This window comes from Tachypleus tridentatus, chromosome 1, assembly GCF_004210375.1.
Source record: "Tachypleus tridentatus isolate NWPU-2018 chromosome 1, ASM421037v1, whole genome shotgun sequence".
Lineage (NCBI taxonomy): Eukaryota > Metazoa > Arthropoda > Merostomata > Xiphosura > Limulidae > Tachypleus > Tachypleus tridentatus.
Window position 1 is genome coordinate 38217513 of NC_134825.1, and position 21673 is coordinate 38239185.

Sequence of the window (21673 nt, forward strand, 5' to 3'; positions counted from 1 at the left end):
CCTCTCACTTTCCCCCTATCCTTCCCACTGAAAACTAGTGCATACATTTTTATGCCAAAACTTGTGTGATATTTCGAAAGAATTGAATAGAGGGAGTTGCATGTGTAATGAGAGTGTGTGGCACTTACTGGTGGAGGGTTATTGCATGTTAATTTGCGTGAGAGACACATTGGAATGAATTATTTCCAATGAAGGAGAGGCAGAAGGCTTGTGGCATGGATGATAAACGTTTTTTTACATATAGAGGGTAGCAGTAATGAGATTAGCTATTCATTTGAATTGAGGTAAATGCCTGTCAAATACATTTTCGGTATAGGAAAATTATAACGTCTGAGGAAAATATTTTAAAAATTACAAGTTATTAACACTAGTAGAATGGCCTATTTACAGATTTTGGGATTTCATAATCAAGTGCTTTTGCTCCAAAACAGTCTCTTATATTTAAAGATTTTTAAGTTCATAAAGCCTGAGGTCAACCATGTGCAATGCCAAGCATTGGCTTGAGCAGTGTAAAGCACACTACCTTCACTGGGCTGGAGTAGTGGAAATGCATTTTCTGGAGTGATGAATCATGCTTCACTTTCTTTCAGTCTAATGGACGAATCTGGGTTTGGAAGAAGCCAGGAGAACACTACCTACCTGAATGCATAGTGCCAACTGTAAAGTTTTATGGAGGAGGAATAATTGTCTAAAGCTGTTTTTCATGGTTTTGGCTAGGCTCTTTAGTTCCAGTGGATGGAAATCTTAATACTACAGCATTCTAGAGAATTGTGTGCTTTCATCTTTGTGGCAACAGTTTGGGGAAGGCTCTTTTTTGTTTCAGCATGATGATGCCCCACAAAGCAAGGTCCATAAAGACAATGTTTGCTAAGATTGGTGTGGAAGAACTTGACTGGCCTGCACAGAGCCCTAACCTCAATCCCATCACACACCTTTGGAATGATTGGAATGCTGACTGTGAGCCAAGTTTTCTCGCCTAACATCAGTGCCTGACCTCACTAATGTTTTTGTGGCTGAATAGGAGCGAATCCTGCAGCTATGTTCTAAAATCTAGTGAAAAGCCTTTCCAGAAGAGTGGAGGCTGTTATAGCAGCAAAGGGGGGACTAATTCTATATTAATGCCAATGGTTTTGGAATGAGATATTCAACAAGCACATATGAGTGTGATGGTCAGGTGTCCACATACTTTTGGCCATGTAGTTTATGCACATTAACAAACAACTGTACTTTAATATAACAATTCTAACTCGAAGTATCATTTTATTTAGTTTTCTGTTTTTAACTGGAGTTAAAAAAACCAAAAAAACATGTTCTGCCAAAGTTATACTTATGTCCACTAGAGCTATGTTAATTAACACAACAGCTTGATAATATATGAACGATAAAACACAAGTGGAATACAGTAGTGTATTTCTAGTGTTTGCATAGCATTTCAGTTATTCCACAGTTTGGTTCTATTAAAAGAAAATCCTGAAGACAGTAAATGAAGCTGCTTATCAGTGAAATATGTTGTTGCAAAGACTTTGTAATAAATGAATTATAAAGTAATATTAACATTCTACAGCAGTATTTAACTTTTTACTTGAATTTGAAATTACAACGTATATAAAAGTTACAAGTGCATTAATATTCAGGTGATTGAAATATCATTAGATTTTGTTACATGAGAATTTTTTACTTAAAAGTATGAATTCTCTTTGTTTTTAATAAACAAAGGTGGATATATAAGATCAGTTAGGAAATCTTTGTAAATTACTTAAAGAATTGATAGTATTGATGTTATTTCCACGTTTTCAGGAAATAGCAAAGTATCGAGGAAAATGTGGAGACCTGTTTAACTACGACTGGATCAGTATCCCTTTAGTGTACACTCAGGTCACAAATTAATGTTGTATTTAATAGCTTTCTTAGTTTCTAAGTGCTAATTATTGTGGAAGTTAGATGGTAATAATAACATCCAATTGTATACAAATGATCCAGTAGATATTTCTTTTAGGTTGACAAGAATTCATTATCTGTACATTAACTAGTTATTGGAATTATTTTGAATGGAATTAGAAGAAAGTTTTAATTCCTTCTGTACAACTAAGTCACAGTATACATATTGTGACTTTTCCAGTCTTATATTCAAAATATAATTAATAATGACTATTTTTATATAATCCAAGTTTTAGTTTAATTTTAAAATCCCATTCTTCTGTATCACATAATGCATCAGTGATTTCTTCACTTCAGATTTCTCTATATTCTGAAATAGGCTGCTGCAGTTTCCACCAAGTAGAAACACAAAATATGCAAAATTACAAGCAAGAATCTAAAATTGGAACCCTTCTTGATTTGCTGAAAGTTTTCAAACTGATGGGATAAATGCCACCACACTGTTTGACTTTTCAGATTGTTTGCTCATGAACTTGACATGGCTGATGGTTATGTGTATAATGAGCAGAGACAGCACATTCTCCTTTGATATATTTTGAAGCTTTGTATTTAATTTAGTCATCTTAAGCCATTAGTTGATGAGAATTATTTAGTTTGTGTTGATACTCTGACATTAATATAATTTTTTATTCTACTTCTAGCTTACTTAAAAGGCAGGCAGATAAATTGTAGACGTTTTGGAATGCTCTGTTGCAGAAATTGGCATGTTTTTTATTTTAAAATACCTGTTTATGATATACATAAAATTTTTGAACACCCAAATTTGTGATGTTTATTAAGGTTGAGGGGATACCATCTAAGCTTCTTATTAGAGCATAAACAGCTCAAGTGTGTATTGAATATTACAGATAATTCTTTTCATGTGTATATCTTATTGTTACATACCTCTTGACAAAAATAGCTAAAGTGTTAAAATTTATTAAATGAAGCTGATATATTTATAAACTTCAGTAAAATGTAGCATATATAATTTCACAAGATTTGGATAGTACAAAATAGCTTTATTGTTTGTGATGCAAGGATTATTGCTTCAGTAAATACAAAGTACAGCAATAAAACCCTAAATTTAAAAGAAAGTATGCACAGGTTAACAGCTGAAACTGTTATGATGACTAATTCAGAATATTCTGATCAGTATTCCAGTTATTGCAAAGGCACAAATGTATTTTTCATTTCACTGTATGTTTGTAATTTCTCTGTAATTATTGTCAGGATAGAGAAAAATAAGAGATGAGTTATGAAATTTTACCAATGAAATACTGTTGGTGTACTTGGAGAAGGTTCTAGAGGTTATATTCCTCAAAAATTAAAGTTTAAGATGAAAAGAAGTATTTTTATTCTTTAGCAATCAAATTGCCTTTCACTCAGACTGACTCAATAAAGGCTATGGAAATTAACAAACAAGATGTTATTATAAATTAAAAATGTGATATCTAAAACTTTGTCTTTTTGTGTTTGTGTAACAGACTTCTTGTACTTCCTCAAAGCTTGTCAGAGTTATAATAATGAAGTCTCAGTTTTCAAAGTTTATGAAATTGGTTAACTTCATTCTCATAAGGTTGACTCATTTTAATGTTTTTATAAGTTACACAAGCTATTTATAGAACTATATTAAAGTGTTTTATGTGACTGTTTTGTTGTATAGATAGTTATGTACCTCATGCAGCTGGGTTTTTATGTCAGGATATCTCGATCTGTAAGGTCATTTTGATACAGCCAGCACTTTTGTTTGTTGAATGTGATTTACTTGTTACATGCACATATGAGAGATTTTTGAACTGAGCATGGATATCTGTACTGATAGTATTGGCCAGCACACAAAAGTTAGATGTGATTTTGTCTACCTCTTTTTTTTTTTTTTCCTATAATAACTAAGTAATTAATTTAATACTTACAATCAGACATGGATTTTGTTTAGCTCATTTTTGTTTTATTTCCTTAATTAAGTAATTAATTTAATATTACATTTGCCTATGTAGCAAATCAATGCTATTGTTGATCATAAATATGTTCATAAAGTCAGAGGGAAAGATTTTGCTTGTGAATGACCACAAAAGGTCAGTAATTACAAAATTTTTCTCCTACGTGTTTGTTTGTTCCTCTTGTTATTATAGCTCATAACAAAATCTTTTATTCAGATCTACGTTTGGAAAAGTTGGGCAGAATATTTATCAGATTTCATGTTATTTACATTCTCAACTATTTAATTTAATACTATTTAACAACTGGGAAGAATACATAGCAGTTATATGTGCTACACATTTTCTAACATATAAAATGGTGTTTGTACTAATAGGTTGTCACATTGGCAGTGTACACATACTTTTTGGCTGCTTTAATGGGAAGCCAGATGCTGGATCCAGAGAAGGGTTATGATAATCACCATGTTGACATCTATGTTCCTATATTCAACTTTTTACAGTTCTTCTTTTATATGGGATGGCTTAAGGTGAATTTCTTGAAGCTTTTGAATGCTCAACAAGGTGTTGAGGAAATACTTTCTGATTTTATTTCATTATATGTATTGTTGTGTTATACAAATACATTTAGAATCAACAACTCTTAGAGTTAAAGGTTTCTTACAGTTGACTTTCTTAAGCTGTAGTGGTAGTGAGATGATCATTTTAAATAGGATTTATGTAAGCAGTGCTTTAGCAAATCTTAATATTTCTGTTAAACTAAAGAATGCAATCGTATTAAAATTTTGCAATCTTTACCACTTAGTAAATATATAAATTGAAGTTTAATGAACTATTTGTGTGTGTGTGTTATTGATACTGAGGTTTACAGAAAGCAGGAAAAACACTAAAAGAAAAATTTTGTTTAGATTGAATATGATTGCAAAAATGTTTAAGTATTGAAAACTTTAAGAATTGTTGATAAGGAGAGAGAGGCATACCATTTAATTTGTTTGAACTAAAGGGTGATAGCACTATTCTGTTAAGTCTATTAATCAGCCAGAATTGTAACTAAAATGATTGGGAAAAAGTTACTTTTTATGGGGTCAGCATCTTTTGCAGTTACACCACTGATATAAATGAAACTTTACCTTTACGTGGGTTTCTCTTTTTTTGTTGTTCTTTAAAGATTTGGGGCAATCTTAATCAGCATTTTTGGCCTTCTCTTAACATTCTTATTTTTAATATATTTTGATATGAAGTTTCATTATGAATATGATATGGTAATTACCATAACTTTTGACAAGTATAAATAAATGTTTTTTTTGTTTTCTTAATTAACATTAAAATGACAAAACTTAAACCTAAATTTTACTTGATTTAGGTGGCTGAAGTTTTGATTAATCCATTTGGTGAAGATGACGATGACTTTGAACTTCACTGGATTATTGATCGGGATATTCAGGTGCAGTTTCTTGTCGGTAGATAACAAGGACACAAGCATATAATAGAAGGACATTTGGGAAAACTTTTTCACAAATTGGAATATTTTATTTTTGTTTATTTCTAGATTTTATTTTTCATTTCATACATGAAATATTTTGGTTTTTTTTCTTATATTTAGGTATTCACCTTACTTTATTCTTCAAGCCATTCAAAAACCACTTCAGGTAGAGATTATTTTATATTTTCTTTTTTTTAAACTGTATTATGAAATTTGGTTAATTTGTAACTGTTATTTTACCAGGTGGACAATGAAACTAAAAGTGATGTCAAAACATATTGTAATTAGTTCTCATTATTTTCTAATTTCCTTATTTTCAAGCATTACACACACAAAAAAGCATCAGTTTCCTGAATATTCCCTTTTGAATTTTGCTGTTGACAGAAAATTGCAGACATGATTGACTGACCTAAAAAGGCAGTAATTAGAAAAAATGTTTAGATTGAGTTAAATTTATTATAAATAGAAATGCACAGTGTTCTAAAAATGACAGTGCAGAAACTTAAAGAAAATATCTACAGATTAGAACAAATAGTGATGTATGTCTCAGTCAAAAAGAAAGTATTTTTCCAAAATTTATGACTACATTTGATTGCTGGAAATTCTGAGTGTGCATGAAAACATAAGAACAAATTTATATTAATGCCTTCACTACAGGCTTGGTATAATATACATGAGTTTGTCTACATGTTAGTATATAACATATACTATATATATAATATAGTATATAATCCCAAAGATTTCAAATGTTAGTTGCAATAACTCTAAAACCTCCTAAATACATTTCAGACATTTGTTTCCAGCAAAACTTTATATTTTATTATTTTCTATGTCCTAACTATGTGGGATCTGTCACTTGACCAACTTCGTAACCATCATAAAAATATTAGGAAGTAAATATAAATTATGGTTTGTTTGTTTTTTGTACTTGAATGACTACATATTGTAACACAAAATTACAAATGTTTAGTCCTAAATAGCTTAAGTCTCATAATGCTATATATTTTTTATTACATTGACCTTGAAGTCATGCCCAGCTAACATTACACAACTTGCATTGATGCAGTGCATGTACACTTGCTGTGTATCCAATAATATAAAACTGACTTTGTCTTCCTTGTCTTGACAGCGTTTTAGTAGACAAGACTGGTATTTTGTAATATAGAGTTACATTTCAATTATATATTATATATGTATATAGGTTATTACTATTTAGAAATAAATTGTTAAACTTATTTTTCTTAAAATATAAAACAATAAAGAAATAAAGCAATTACCTCTTCTAGATAAGACTTTTGAACTTAGTTGCTGCTGGATGTAGTTGACTAAGTCTTAAAATTTTGCATGTAGAGGATATCAAACAATTTTTTTTGTTTTATATACATACAGTTGAATAACCAAAAAATCATAAATAGCTATACTGATACCATAGACTTTCACTAATTTAATAAGCTTAGTAACTAAGTTGTATTTAGGTTTAAAAAATATGAAACTCTGAGCAGAATAAACACACAACCTACATTCTTAAAATATTGGTTTGAAAGATCATGGGAGCCTTTTCATAGATTAAAGTGGCTGAGAAAACCACTTTGGGTACATTCTAAACTGTTGATTGGTTATTCAGATGTCATATTGAAATAAGTATATATAAGGGACTGTTTCCAAAAATGGAAAGAGGTGAATGGTGCCACTGAGTTTGATTTTGTATGTAAGCCACATCTCAGCAAAATAAAAAGATATGAGGTTCTTATTTTATATTCTAGCTTGTCAATGTCAGTAATATGAGTTACTAATTTGTATGAAACTATAAACTAAGTATTTTGGCATTAAAAACATCTAATTTTAAACACCACAGTATTCAACATACCGCATGACTCTCTAAAATCTATATTTAGATGTGTTCTTTTAATATTTACTTCTAATTTAAGAAATTAACTCATATATAATATTAAAGTTTAAATTATAATTACAGTTTGATTCCAAACTTATTAACAAATATAAAATAAATTTTAAATGCAAGTCAACAAACATGGAGACATAGCCGTTGACCCATAACTCATTGTGAAAGGGTTAACAGCTGTAAAACATGTTAGGAAGTATTCTAAGAATATTAGTTACCAAATTGAAGTTGGCAGTATTAAATGACAAAATTCATTTTATATTTTTTACAAATAAATGAACAAGGATGAGAGGGAATTATTTTCAGAATTGTCTAAATACTTTTGTAAGATTGAAAAGCTCTCATAAAGTTAGTTGAAATTCACTGTGTAGGAACATAATATTCAGTTATCAGCACTCGGCATGTATTAGTGTTGATATGTTAGTTTAATTTTCCACATATTGTTTTTGTTGTACTAAGAAAACATTTTATAAACATTTATATATTTAAAGTTATGTGAATTTGTATTTGTTTTTGTTCATAGTTATTTTCTGTTTTAACTATACTAGGATGTTTTAAAGTTTCTTTCACAGGTTTCATATATTAGTCTTTACTTTCACTGCATGTTGCTGTGAAGAAAGAGCAATATGTATTTGTAGAAATTGTTTTGCTTGTTTTTTATATGTATCTTAGTTTGCAGTTATCAAACAAATGTTATGCTATTTTCTTCTCTAGTTTTCTTACCTGGTTGTGGATGAGATGCACCAGGAACATCCAGAACTCATTAAAGATCAGTACTGGGATGAAGTTATGCCACCAGATCTTCCTTATACTGTTGCTTCTCGACACTTTTATAGCGAACCTCCACAGGGTTCAGCTGCTAGTATCATGTATGTAGTAAATTTTTTATTAATGTTATAGTGTAGATGTGAATAATTGTTTCATTCTGATATCATTATTTTATAATCTTAATTGAGACTAACATGTAAGAAACTCCAAATACATTAACTTTTAAAATGGATCAGTTGTATTTATTATTTCCAATTGTGTTTTATAGGTTTTATTATTTACATGAATGACAAATAATTTGGATATGGTCATACTTTTCTCACACAAAGATATCTCAATCTTCTTTTCACCCTCTAAGCATTGCTTAAAATATTTGAACTCGACTTCCCAGACTAGGTACCCTATCAGTTTCATACCATTTTTGAACATGTACATATCATTTGACTACTCTCCACCAATAGTATTGTACCACCTGTATTAGTGCAGATAGCTCCTTCTGCTGTTTTCATTCAGTCATCACTTCATTTTAGATGTGTATGTATTTTTGCATGCAGCTGTCATTGGGCTTATATACCATTTCAGATTTTTTCAAGTTTTCTTTTACTGTGTCTGCATTCAGTTGTATCAACAATATTTGTTTTTGCATTTGTTTCTTTCCAATGAAGTCTGCAAGAATTTCATATTAATTCACAATTCATTTTGTCAAGTATGGTAGTTACAGTTAACAATGCTACTGACATGACAGGAATTGTGTTTGACTTTATCTGCAGAGGAAGTACATGTCACAATTTGCAGGGAGCTAGGTTCATATGTTTGGCTGGTATTTCTTCTTCTTTTCAACCTAATAATGTTGCTAAGAAAAAATACAATAAAGGAGAAGACAATTTGAGCTCTCTTTTTCTGTCGCTTTCTTATTTTGATTGTCACATGGTACATCTCTTCAGAAGATTTCAACTTCCACACCTTTTTTACAGCTCATTACTAATGTTGATGTATATTTAGTTTTTTCTATATGTTCAAGATGAGGGTGATTTTACGTGTTTTCTTTTTTCCTGCTCTTCTTGTTGGAAGTTTGTTCTTCTCATTGCTTTCAGATCTCCAGATGAATTGATAGTAAGTTTTTTGGCTTGTACATGATACCTGTGGTAAACATGACCCAAGTGTCCTTTGTTTGGCTTTTTGTTTTTTTACACATGGGAGAATTATTTCACATCATAAGTACATGGACTTCAGTAAGTTTTAAGTATTTGTCCTTTGTGGTCTAAGTTTATTTAAATTTATTTTAATTTATATATTTATTATTACTTTGTTTTCTAAGTAATTTTATTTGGTTTACATGTTCATTATTACTATGTACTTTGTAAATTTTGATGTTCTGTTAATTCAATATTAATGAGTACTTTATCAGCTAGGTACATTTAGATAATTTATACTTTACATATCATTCCCACTAATAACATATAATTCAGTGTTTTATCTAAATAATTTTCTTTTTTGTCATCATTTTATTATGTGCCATTTCTATTTCAATTATCATCACTCAAACTTTTTGTGCATTGCTACATTGCTGAAACAAGGCCCTCATCTCACACTCTCATGGCTAGAAAGGTTCTATGTCTCTTTGGAATGTGTCTTGTAGCTAAAAATGGGCCAGACCACTATGAGGGTTCTGTTTTATCCACCTCACCCAGATTTATATATGTTTGTGAATGCATCTTTAGAGGGTTTGCCTTAACACTCAAAAGATTTACAGTCTGGTTGGTGGAGGAGACTTCGCTCCATAAGCATTCTTAAAGTTATGGCAGTTTGTCGAGCTTTGTTACCCTTCTTTCCTCTCCTGCAGGGAAGATTTCTGTGGTACACTTCAAGAACTCCACAGGGGTTTGGGTACCAAATTAAGGTATCTGTGCTTTGTGAAACCTTGGAGCACCTTTTATGGATCCACAGCCATCACATTGTGGTCTTAACTTCCTGATGCCCTGAATCTGACTGTGAATTGTTTATCTCGACCCAACAACATTCTGCACACTGAGTGACCCCTTGATTTGCAGGTCTTTTGGTGGATGTGTTTTGAACTGGGAACACTTCATATCAATTCTTTCATTACCATCTGAAACACCAAACTTCCTTCCATTCTACACCAGTTAGCTCTAGGTGTGGACACATTCAGTTGAGATTGAAGGGATTTTCACAACCATGCTTACTCTCCTATTTAACTCCAAGAGTTCTATTCCCAATCTTAACCACTCCAGGATTAGTCCTACTACTGCCTTCATATTGGATGACACATCCATATTTCCTTCTTCTCTGGCCTTTATTTGAACAACCTCCCCTACCCCTACTTCTCTCAATCTCTACTCTGTCAACCTTGGTTGTACATTGTTCATCTACACTCCATCTTCATGCAGAGCTTTTATCAGGTCCATTTCATCAGTCCAGGAACTGACTCCATGTGTTTTATCTTTCTTTATCCATCAGACCTTCTGTCATATTCATCTACCAAAGGGAATGGTATACCTTCTTTCTTTGGTCTTTTCAGTGTGATTTCCATCCTTTCCACCATTTCGTTCCTCATCTTACCCAATTCTTCATGTCGAGCAGTCAGACAGCCTTGTTAGAACATCTTTCATTACTCCAGGTTTTGTCTTTCCCTTCTTTTCTGCTCATTTTGAATCATCCATCATCCAGGTTCCTTTCATTTGCCATATTAGGATTTTAGTGTGGTCCTTTGGCCTTTCCCATCCTCCCCCTGAACCTTTGTTTATGTGTTCTGTATACTGTCTTTTCCTCAAGACCTGTTTCTTTCTCTTCCTTGCTTGCAGATTTCACCAGTCAAACACACATGCCATTTATATTAGCAACAGCTTCTATTTTTCTTGCATAATTCTTTATCTTGATCAGTCTTTCCTTCTTAAGACCTGTGCTGTCCATCAAAGTGGGTTGGCTATCATACCCTGTATTCCCATTCAGATCCTGATCAGCTTTTTTTGTCTGGTTCACTTCTTGTGGTGTTATGTTGCACGTTTTGCTAGCTTTTGAAATTGATCATATCACTAAGTCTTTAGCTACTTGCCTTCCCTGTTCTTTAGAAGAGATCACTTGGGTCAGAATAATTTGTTCTCAATATTTTGAGTGCATGACCTGACTCTTTCTTCCTTGGGTGGATATCATTTCCTTTTACACTGAACTTACATCCCTCTTTTTCTCTTCCAGTACTTTATAGCAGTCCTTACCACTTCTCAGTTTTCAGTCACTAGGGAGACAGGCCATAGAGGCTTCTTCCTGAGTGAGTGTAGGAACTTAATTTACCATACATACTAATAACTATACACTCAGTAAAAGAAGATAAAGCTTGTTTTCCTCCTTTCATTTCATGTTGATGTTTTTTTCCCAGGTTGATAGCTATTAGTTGAAATAAGTCATGTCTTTGTGGGATTATTGTTGTATTACTGGGTTTGGGATGACACTATCTTGTTTCTACAGTTGTTTACAGTAAAGGACCTTTCCTTATTCATAAATTCTGGTTGAAAGAGGTTCTTTCCCTCTTCCTACAGTTGAATTTGGGGGACTTTATCTGTTTTGTAATACCAGCAATAGGATGTACATATACTGTTCCTAGGGTTGAGTGATTGTTCCATGTCCTCTTTATAATTACAGTTGTAAAATGCCTCTTTCCTGCATTTATAATTGAGAGTTGTGATTTCTGCTCCTAATACATGTTATTGATATTACCTTGCTCCCACACTTAAGGCAGTGCCGTGACCCCAAACTGCTGAGTTCAGTTTGTTGTACTTCTTGCTCTTATAGTGATTTTTGGAGTTTGGTTTTGGCCGAAAGCCAACTTTCTCTTCAGAATGCCGGTTTCTTGATGTATGACGGACTGTTTACTTTCAGTTGGGGTTGATGAGTATTATTATGTAATGTAGTTCACATGCCCCAGCCACTATCTGTATTAACATCACAATACATTTGTTTTTATCTTTTTTTATCTTCAACCTCCTTGTGTGGAAGATAAATTGAAACTTTATCTGTCCTGTTGAACTTGTGTATGTACACAAATAGTTTGGTTTCTATTTTACTATAGATTGCATCCCTCTTAACAAATTGCACTTTCACACATCTTCTTTTCTGCCCTTAACAGATTCATTTCGTACCTCAAGGGAAAAGAGCACACCTATTCTAGAAGTAGTGTATAGAGTTAACATTTTCTTGTACTGAAAGTGTATTTCTTATAGGTGCTTAGTTCCTTACACATTTCCTGTCCCTCTTTCCCTCTGCTGCTGTTCTTATTTGTAGTCCTTAAATTTCAGTCTCAAGAACTGGAAATTTATGGTTAGAATAATGAATAACTCTGGGATTGAGGTTCCACAAGTAAACATCAAATTTTGATAATTCCTCACTTCATTACATATAGCTTCTTACATTAAATATTTATCTATCTCTTTAAGTAGTTTCTTTATTATAGTTTTACTGAACTATTATTCTTAACGAATGCTTGATTGAAACTGTAATTATATCCAGATGTATTTAAGTTATATTTTTTTAAGATTAAACCTTTCACTTTAATTCTCTAACATTAATCAGTTGAGAGAAATAACAGTTTATAATAATATCAATGTTTAGACAGTACTCTGGTCTTACTGAATAGGAGATAAGTTTAACATTCTGGAAAACTTAGAGGTAATCCTTGTGTGCTTTAGGAATACCTATTTGGTCCTGATGAACATCATCTGATCTTCAGCTCCAAACATGAATTTTTAAATGATATTTTCTCAGTCTCTTATGAGTTTTTTAGTAATGTGTGTAGCTACCTGCAAGTAGTTTAGACTACTTCATTAGTTTATTTCTGCAACATGATGAACTATCCAAAAATGAAAACAAAAGTTTTTTGGAGATTGGCTTCAGTTAGAGTCAGTAAATCATCAGCCTACTCATTTGTACTACTTCTCTAGTTATCAATCCCACATCAAAGTTCCATTCTTGCTTCTAAGAATGAGGCAAGTTTGTCTCTGTAAAAGTTGTGACCATCTTTTTTGTGTTTATGCTACCCCATGAATGTGCTGGGAGTTGGTTGTTTATCACGTTTGATTCTCAATGCTAGTTAACTGCTGTTTTTCTAGTTCTTCAACCAATTGTGTAATGTAAGTGATCTCTTTCATACCATTTCCAAGAATTATGTTGAAGGTATTCACCCCACATTGTTAAAAATATCTTAACCTCTGGAATTTTACTAACCATGTGCTCTATGCAGTGGATATGCACAATCAGAAACTATATAAATACTCATTGAGCAAAATGCAATTATGTTAAGTTTTCAACAGTACATATCAAAATTTGTTTTAGAGTTCCTCCAGATGAAGCTGAATTTCTACCTCCAGTTGAGGAAGAAGAAAAAGATACAACAGAGTTGGAAACAAAGGTAATTACTCTGTTCAAAATGTAAGCTTTCATATAGATATGCAAAAGTGACTTAAAACAAAAACATGTATATAAATGTGTGTGTGTGATACATTCTGATTAGTGTTAAGTGTGTAATATTTTACTTGTTAAGCACTTTTTTTATTGTTTCTTCATACTATATAGCTTGTTACTAATGTTCTTCTAGATTTCTGACATTTTTTGTGGTTTGTAAAGAACTAAATATTTTAAGTATTGCCTTGATGTTTAAAATAATGTAGATTCAGGTAAATGTATCTAATTTTATAACCACAAACCTTAAAATATTTAGTTTCTTACTATTTTATTTGTGTGCATCAAGAAAGCCATCAATTGTAATGTAACTTTTAGTTTAAAATATATATGTGACACTGTTTTGTTTTAATATCATATTACTTTTCATCTGCATGTCGAACACTGTATATTTGTTGTACTTCTTGTCATGCTTGTACTTTATATTGCAATCAAATGTAGCTTAGAAAACAATAACAATAAAAAAAAAAATAGCAAAGAGTGTTGCCTTGGCATCTGAGTGTGTGTGTGTGTGTGTGTGTGTATTACTCCATGTGGGTCAGCAGTAAGTCTCCAGATTTATAATGCTGAAATAGGGGGTTTGATTCCACTTGATGGGCATAGTCGATAGACTGATGGGGTTTTGCCATAACAAAACACATGTACTCCAAAAAAGTTTTCTAGTACAAAATATTTATTGATATGTATTAATATTTAAATTAATCTTTTTAGTCTGTGTGGAAAACAATGTTATGCTTTGAATCATTTGGTTGATGTAGCATAGTTAGAGAGAAAAAACTTGTTCACTGATTATTTACTAAATGAAATTAGTGTACAATTTTTGTCAGATATAACTTCTTTGCTGTATTCCATAATTAAGCCTTGCTTTTTGTCTTCTGGGACACTGAACAAATCCAGTATAGTGATTGACTAATCTTCATGTTTTGCAGCTGAACATTCCTTATTCATTACCAGTGAAACGGCTCCATGGCTCTCGTCCACTCTCATTTGGGTCCCGTAGCACTTTGATGGGATCTTCCTATCGCAGAAATGCTCCATGGAGTATGCTAAATAAGATGCTTGGTAGAGACAACTCAGTTTCAGGTAAACTTAGGTCAAACTTTCATTCATTTGTAAGCTGGTTGATATAACTCAAGAATCCACCTTTTTTTTTTAAACAGATAAGAATAAACAATTTATGGCACTTCAAATGTGATAGTTAGTTAAATCATTCACTTAGTAAGCATAATATTCTACTCTATTCTTGTTTAGTTGAGAAAAGGCAGGATATAATATTAAAAAGGCATAATTTATAGTTGGTGTACATTAAACTCAATAATACAGTATTTTTAATAGTTCATTAAGTGTTTCCTAACCTTTTTGTTCAATTAAAATAAACTTTAATCCAGTTTAGTTTGCAATTTAACTTGTTGTTAAAGTATATAATAAAACCTGGTAAGTAGGATTGAAATTTTTATTAATAGCTACTGGGAGTTACAGTTTTGAATACTGCATAGTTACTGTGAAAAATAGACTGAAAAAAATTGAATTTTTTTTTTACTATTATTAAAAACAGTATATTATTGAATTTTATTTTATACTCAGGTTGTTTATTTATAGAAATTACCAAAGACCTAAATGTAATGCCAATAACAAATAACATTTAACATATTGTGAAACTTAATTTTAGCTGTTAAATGTTTTAACATTTGTTGTAGAAATAGCATCAACTACAAAACAGAAGTAATGTGTACAGTAAATATTAGTAGTAAAATAATGCAAGTCTTCACTTCTTATAGAAAAATAACACTTTTATATAAAGGCTCTAAAATTATGTTTTTATTTATTTATTTACTACTGATAAACATTTTAGAAAATATGGGACACAGATGTTTCCAGAAACTACAGTTTTTAACATTTTTTATCAGGAAGTAACATGTCCTTGCAATCAAGCAGACGAGGGAAACATAGTCGAGGTACATTAGGCTCCATGCCTAAAGACATTGCAAGCTCTCAGATGACTAGCCAATCTCCTCTACCAACACCATCAAGCACTATTCCAGAATTCCAGGTATTTCTTACAACTAGAATTTTTTTAAATATTAAACTTCTCTTAGGTGGAACTTACCTTTTATGAGGTGTGCTGCTGAAAATGAAAATATCCATTCTGTTTATACAAAAATGCACTACACATGTAACTATGGATCTATTATAAATGTGAAAGGCAAACCTCACTGTTTGGTCAGACAAGAGTAGCTTAGGAATTGCTAGTGGGTGCTGTTGACTGGCTGCTTACCCTCTAGTCTATCGGTTTTATTGTAGTTGAACTGTGTGTGTGTGAAGTTCTGATACAGTATTTACCTTGTCTTACAAGATTAACTATCTCATTCAGTGCTGCTCTCTATATGCAAACTATGCATGCCACAAGCCTTGTGCTCTACCCCTTATTGGAATGTAGTAATTTAAATGTCTCTTATGCAAATCATCATACTTCATCTATCAACCACTATTAACAATAGCATGCTTCTGTGACTCCCTCTAAACTCTTTTACTAAACCTTCACTTCTTGTTTGCCAGTATTCAAGTGTGGACATGTTTTATTATTTATTTATTGCTGTGTGTTTAACTTTGTTTTCTTTACAAAGTGGTTCATTTTAAAATTTATTTGATTTGTTCAGCCAGATAAGTTTTGGTTAATTCACATTGCTTTGCTGATCATTCCTTTCTACACCTGGAGATTTTTCTAGGCCTCATTTGGTCTTCTTGGAATTTCTGTCTCAGGTTCATGTTATTTTATCAATGTTACCTATTTCTTTTTCACCTTGTTCTGTGTTTTGCACATACTATTTTCCCACTGTTGGTTTTCCTCCCTCCCCTGATATTTGAGTTGCTACTGCTCTGTTAACCTCGCATTTATCTGAGGAGATCAGTGAGTTTTTCCAGAAGGTTTCATTTATCCAGTTTCCTTCCCCTCTCTAGTTACCTATTTTCTTCCCTTCTCCTTAAGATCTCATGACATGTTTGAGTCTATCAGAGATAGTCCAGGGTTTATTTTACAGTAAACAGTTGACCTGTTTCATCATACCTCCTGAGGGTTTTTCTTCCTGAATTTTTTGTTATCCCTATGACAAGTGGAGATTGATGGCTGATTATCAGTTTCTCATCTTAACTGTTTCATCGCACTCCCCAAGTTCACCACGAAGTCTTATTTTCACGCACTGTGGTGGCTCTGATTAACTACAAAGGTGGCACCTGACCCAGAGATCTCTGTTTTCAGACTTTGGATATTCACACTGGGCCCATGGACATCACGTTAATCTCATACCATATGAAGAGTGCTTTCAAGCCATTCACAACCTATCTTTTGAGTCTAGGCCTAATCTCTCTCATGGAATGGTTATTAGAGCCATTCATTCTTAAGGACCTTGCCTTCAAGGGAATTCAACCCAAGTTGATGCATTCGTCATGGACCTCAGTACACAGTTGCCTCTCCTTTGGTTACTTGTATCTCATTCCCAGACTCTGGCTGTCAATGCCTTCAACCAGGATTGGTTTTGTGCATGCTTTTATGTGTATCTTCCCATCTGATTGCTTCATCAGGTAATTTATCTGGTACACTGATTGCACCTCATTTTTCAGCACATCCTTGTTTTCCAAGGCTCCAATCTCTACTTATCTTTCTATGTTTCATTCCCTTCTGTTTTAATCTTGATTTTTCCCCATTCTACATCCCAATCTCACTGTCTTACATCTCTATGCCTAGGTTTTATGCAGTTGTTGGTGAGAAGATTTGGCTTTATAAGTAATCTTGCTTCTCTATTTGCTCCTTTCATTCATTCATTGTCCATAGAAATGTACCAGTACAGGTGGAAGGTCTTCAGCTGCCAGAGTATTTTCTTACTAGCTTTATATGGCTAGAGTGGCAGAATTTCTCACCTGGCTTTTTTGAGCATGAGTCTTTGCTTTTCTCTCTTTTTCATTTTCAGATGGCCCTATCCCTTACCTTCTGTTTTTCCAGTTACCATAAGGTTTTTACCTCCCCTTTTTCACTCTGCTCATATGTATTTTCCAGATTCAGAGGACTTCTGCCAGTGTTCTATAAACAATCAACATAAATTCATGTGCAAGTTGATTCTATTATTTGTGCCAGATGGCCAGTCTTGAATTGATGTAGGGTATTGATCCTTGTGTAGTACCCAGTAATCCGAGTGGGTCTTAATTCCTATTTAGTGGGTTGGAGGTGAAGACTGTATGATCCTCATCTCACCCTTGTGTGGATGTTGATACCTCACAGAGGAGGGTTTGGATGTAGTTGTCTTGTTGAGTATGATCCAATGCACCCTAGCCACTCTACACTTCACAATTTCATTTCTGCTTTTGTGTTTTACAAATGTGAAACACAAAAGGTGAATATTATACCCGACTCAAAAGTGGTGTAATTCCCCTTCTTTGATATCCAGATCTCTTTCACCCATGATCAGGGGTATATTTCAGGCACTTTCTGGTGTGCTTATATTATTTATTCACACTGGCCTTCCTCCTTCATATCAAAAATTAAAATTTTCCTAGTCTGAACATGTATTTTTGATAAACACTTACCTACAGTCATAGTTCCCACCCTTACTCTCCATTTCTACTGTTTGCACCTTCTGCCAAACTTCAAAGTGAAGGCTCAATAGAATAATGTAGAGGGAATCACATGCACCATTTGAACATGGTATACTACTATTGGTTTATGGATTATGCATATTTTGCATGAGATACTTTCCAATGAGGGGGGGATCACAAGGTTTGTGGTATGGATAAATAAAAAAGTTTGCATATAGAGGGCGGCACTGAACATGAGTAGCTCATCTTTAAACAGAGGTAATTGCAAATCAGGAATATATTTTCAGTATGAGGAAATTATAACTTAAATAATGTAATCTTTTTTTAATTCAGAGAAAAACTTTGGTGCTATCTTTGCAGTTTACATTTGCAGTATTTGATTGTAAGGTTAAGAAAGCTAGAATTCTGAAAAAACTATTTCTTTAGCAGAGCATTAAAGTTTTTGAAATGTAATGGTTGTAAACTTCAAACTTGGATTTAGTATTTCAAAAAAAAAAGTAGTCAATATTAAAACAAAGTAAAAAAATTTTCATGCTTAGACAAAACCTTAAGAATTCCTAGAAATAGTTCTAGAACATATTAGTTATTGAAAAAATAATCTATCAAAATGCAAGAAGTTATGCTTTGCTTATTGTGTAAATGGCACTAAATTTGTTAATTGGTTTTATTAGCTTATAAGTACCATGTACACTGGGCAAAATATATTGAATATCAATATGTTACTGATAAATTTTAAAAATAGTTAAAATAAAATGCAATATATTAATTAACGAGAAATATATTGTTTCCTCCTTAAGGAAAACCATGATGTATTGAGTTTTTTAGTTGTAAATTACATTGGGACAGATTTTACTAAATGAAAAACATCAAGAAAAACAGTTAAGTCTCAATTCACAAGCTAATGAAATAAAGAAAATAGTGGCATCCCAAATTATATATCCATGTCATAACTCTGAATCTCTACTAAATTATCTTTTTGTTGTGCATTACTCCATTAACTTTCTACAAGCATTTTTTCCTGCATACGTTACAAGGTTTTAGTGAGCTACATTCAAAATTTGATTAAATTTTCTTCTCATGGTATGCCAATAAATGGAGCATAAAACGTAACTAAGTTTTAATTTCTTTATTTTCTAAGACAACATTAAAAAAAGTCGTGAATTTCTCCTAGTATGAGAACTGTGACAGTTTGTTTATGCATCTCACTTTTCTCTAATTTATTTCCCCTTCCTCCATGAAGTACAAATTTAAGATATATTATTTATTATAATGTTATTAGAACTCAGACAAACCTTAAGTTACATAGTTTTGAATAATATTTAGTTATAGAGCAGTAAATTAGAAAATCAGACCCCATCTTGCCATGCACATATGCCACATCTTCCCTTTCAGAAATTGCCAAGTTCTCTCTGATGTTCAGTACTATATTATTTATAACCTATTAAATATATAATATTACATTGTTTTCTATACAGAAAATTGTCAATTTCACTTTTTAGTTCAAATTTATTCCCAAGAGAAGCATTGAGAAGCTTAGATGAGCTTTTAATGGTTCTTGTTGCATAATTAGAAAGTCATAGAAATTGTGATATTTATGGGATGTTGTCTACTTTATGCATCTAAACATTTTGTGTTCTTTAGCTCAACATTTTGTTAATTAAACAATTATTCAGTGCATTACTACCACTAGTATAGAGAAGTAAAGTATCATTAATAGTCGACAGTAAAAAAAAAAAAAAAAAGGAAGGCCCAGGCAAGTACTTCATTTCTTGTTTTTCACGTGTGTTCTTTATTTATTATTTCAAAAGTAACTAAAATGTAAAAATAGGAAACTCTTAGGTTAGTTATGGTTAGATTTGGTAAAATAAATAATGTAATACAAATGTTCATGATGTACACTCTTTGAGCAACTTGCAAGTAGCTCATGCATAATGTAATTTGATAGTGTAATGAGAATTGCATGTTTGCCAAGTGATTTACAACTTATAATGGTGCAAATAGTGGTTAAACATTGCTCAAACAGCAATAAAACAAAATTCAAGTAAAAATAGATGTGTACTGGTTCAAGTTTAAAGCTATTTAGGATAAGCATGTAATTTCATGTTACTATTTGAAGTCATGGTAGAATGTATTTCAATTTCTTTTTAATGGTTATGAGTTTAATCAAATTGAACAATCTTGTACGGAATTAGAGTAGGGAAAATAACAGTTAACACAAAGTTTCACTGAAAAAAAAATTTGTTTGGAATTTATTTAGGAAGTTTTAGAGGTCATGCAAATGAAATTTGAGATTTTTGAGATGAAGAAAACTATTTTTTATCTTATCATGGAATTCATTTTATTTGCTGTTGACTATTGACACTCAACTATAATTGTTTTTTTTTTATACTAATGGTAGTAATGCATTAAATAATGCACCAAAGAGCGTAAAATAATAATGTACAAAAAACATACAATTTCCTCTAACAACCAGAACTTTTCTGGTTTCTGACTATGAGACAAGAGCCCTTACAAATTCATCCAAGCTAGCCATTGTGATTCCTGTGGGAACAAAAGTTGCATTACAAGTGAAATTAATGATTATCTGTTCAGAATACAGCGTAATATAATAGGCATTTGATAGATGGAAACCTTAGCTTTCTATTGATTATAGGTAATATATAATTAAATATAAGAGAAATATTAACAGATGTTGAAAGACCGGATGTGACAGGAGAGTTCTGATTTTCTAATTGACAGTTCCATAACCAGACAAAATTGAAGGTTATAAAATTATGGTTTGTCTGACCAATGATGATTTTATAGTGAGTAATTTACATTTAATTTTATAGTCACTGGATGGGTGGTGGATAAAATAGAAGAGATTTCTAGATTAAATGTACCATGTACACCACACTATTTGGGACTTTTTAAAAATATTGCCTTATGGAAGTAGAAACTTAAATCTTGTGTTATTAAAATAGGGATTATTAGCTAAGATTTTATGTTGCACTAAGTGAACACATACAAAAAGTAATTTAATAAAATTTTGAATGTAATACACTAAACTTTGTGTTATGCAATAAAAGATATTTGTGGTTATCGGGTTAAAGTTAAAATGTGGAAACTATAATAAGTAGAAAATTGTTGAGGTTGGTCAAAGTTACTGACCTCAGCAAGAAAATGAAACATGCAAGAATCAATCTTGAAATCTTCACCCTCACATACTGCAGCAACCCTGACAGTAGTTAACTTAATTAAATATTGTATTTAATAAATATCTTAGTTTTCTGTCTTGTCCAGTCTTAGTTTTTCCTCTTTCAAATTCCTAACATCACAAAATAATATGTCATCTTAAACATTCAAGTATCCATGAAATAGGCCTTGAGATGTCATACCTGTTAGTTTAGGGGAGAGACTTTGGTGGTAGTATTGTGTATTAGAGATAAAGTAAATAGTTACGAGAACCTTTGTGTCCTTATTTATTAACTTGCAATTCAACCAATGTTACAACATTGTTGAATATTTGTACAAGTCTTTGGAAAGAATTCATGGGTAACAATTTCATATCACCTCAGTTAGTTAATTTATTATCTCAGATGAGTGTAGTTTGTATGAAATCTGACCTTA

At 32.0% G+C, this 21673-nt stretch overlaps 1 protein-coding gene across 6 annotated transcripts in view; it reads left to right on the plus strand.

Moving 5' to 3' along the window:
• LOC143246392 (uncharacterized) overlaps nt 1-21673 on the plus strand; it is a 59075-nt gene that overhangs the window by 12130 nt on the left and 25272 nt on the right. For 5 of the 6 annotated variants that reach the window (XM_076493033.1, XM_076493025.1, XM_076493043.1 and 2 more), the window contains exons 8-14: nt 1798-1875; nt 4235-4387; nt 5221-5301; nt 7955-8109; nt 13352-13427; nt 14407-14560; nt 15385-15527. In XM_076493033.1, coding sequence (XP_076349148.1) covers nt 1798-1875; nt 4235-4387; nt 5221-5301; nt 7955-8109; nt 13352-13427; nt 14407-14560; nt 15385-15527 — 840 coding nt within the window. The remainder of the gene's footprint in view (nt 1-1797; nt 1876-4234; nt 4388-5220; nt 5302-7954; nt 8110-13351; nt 13428-14406; nt 14561-15384; nt 15528-21673) is intronic. The other variant, XM_076493072.1, reaches the window with a different exon arrangement.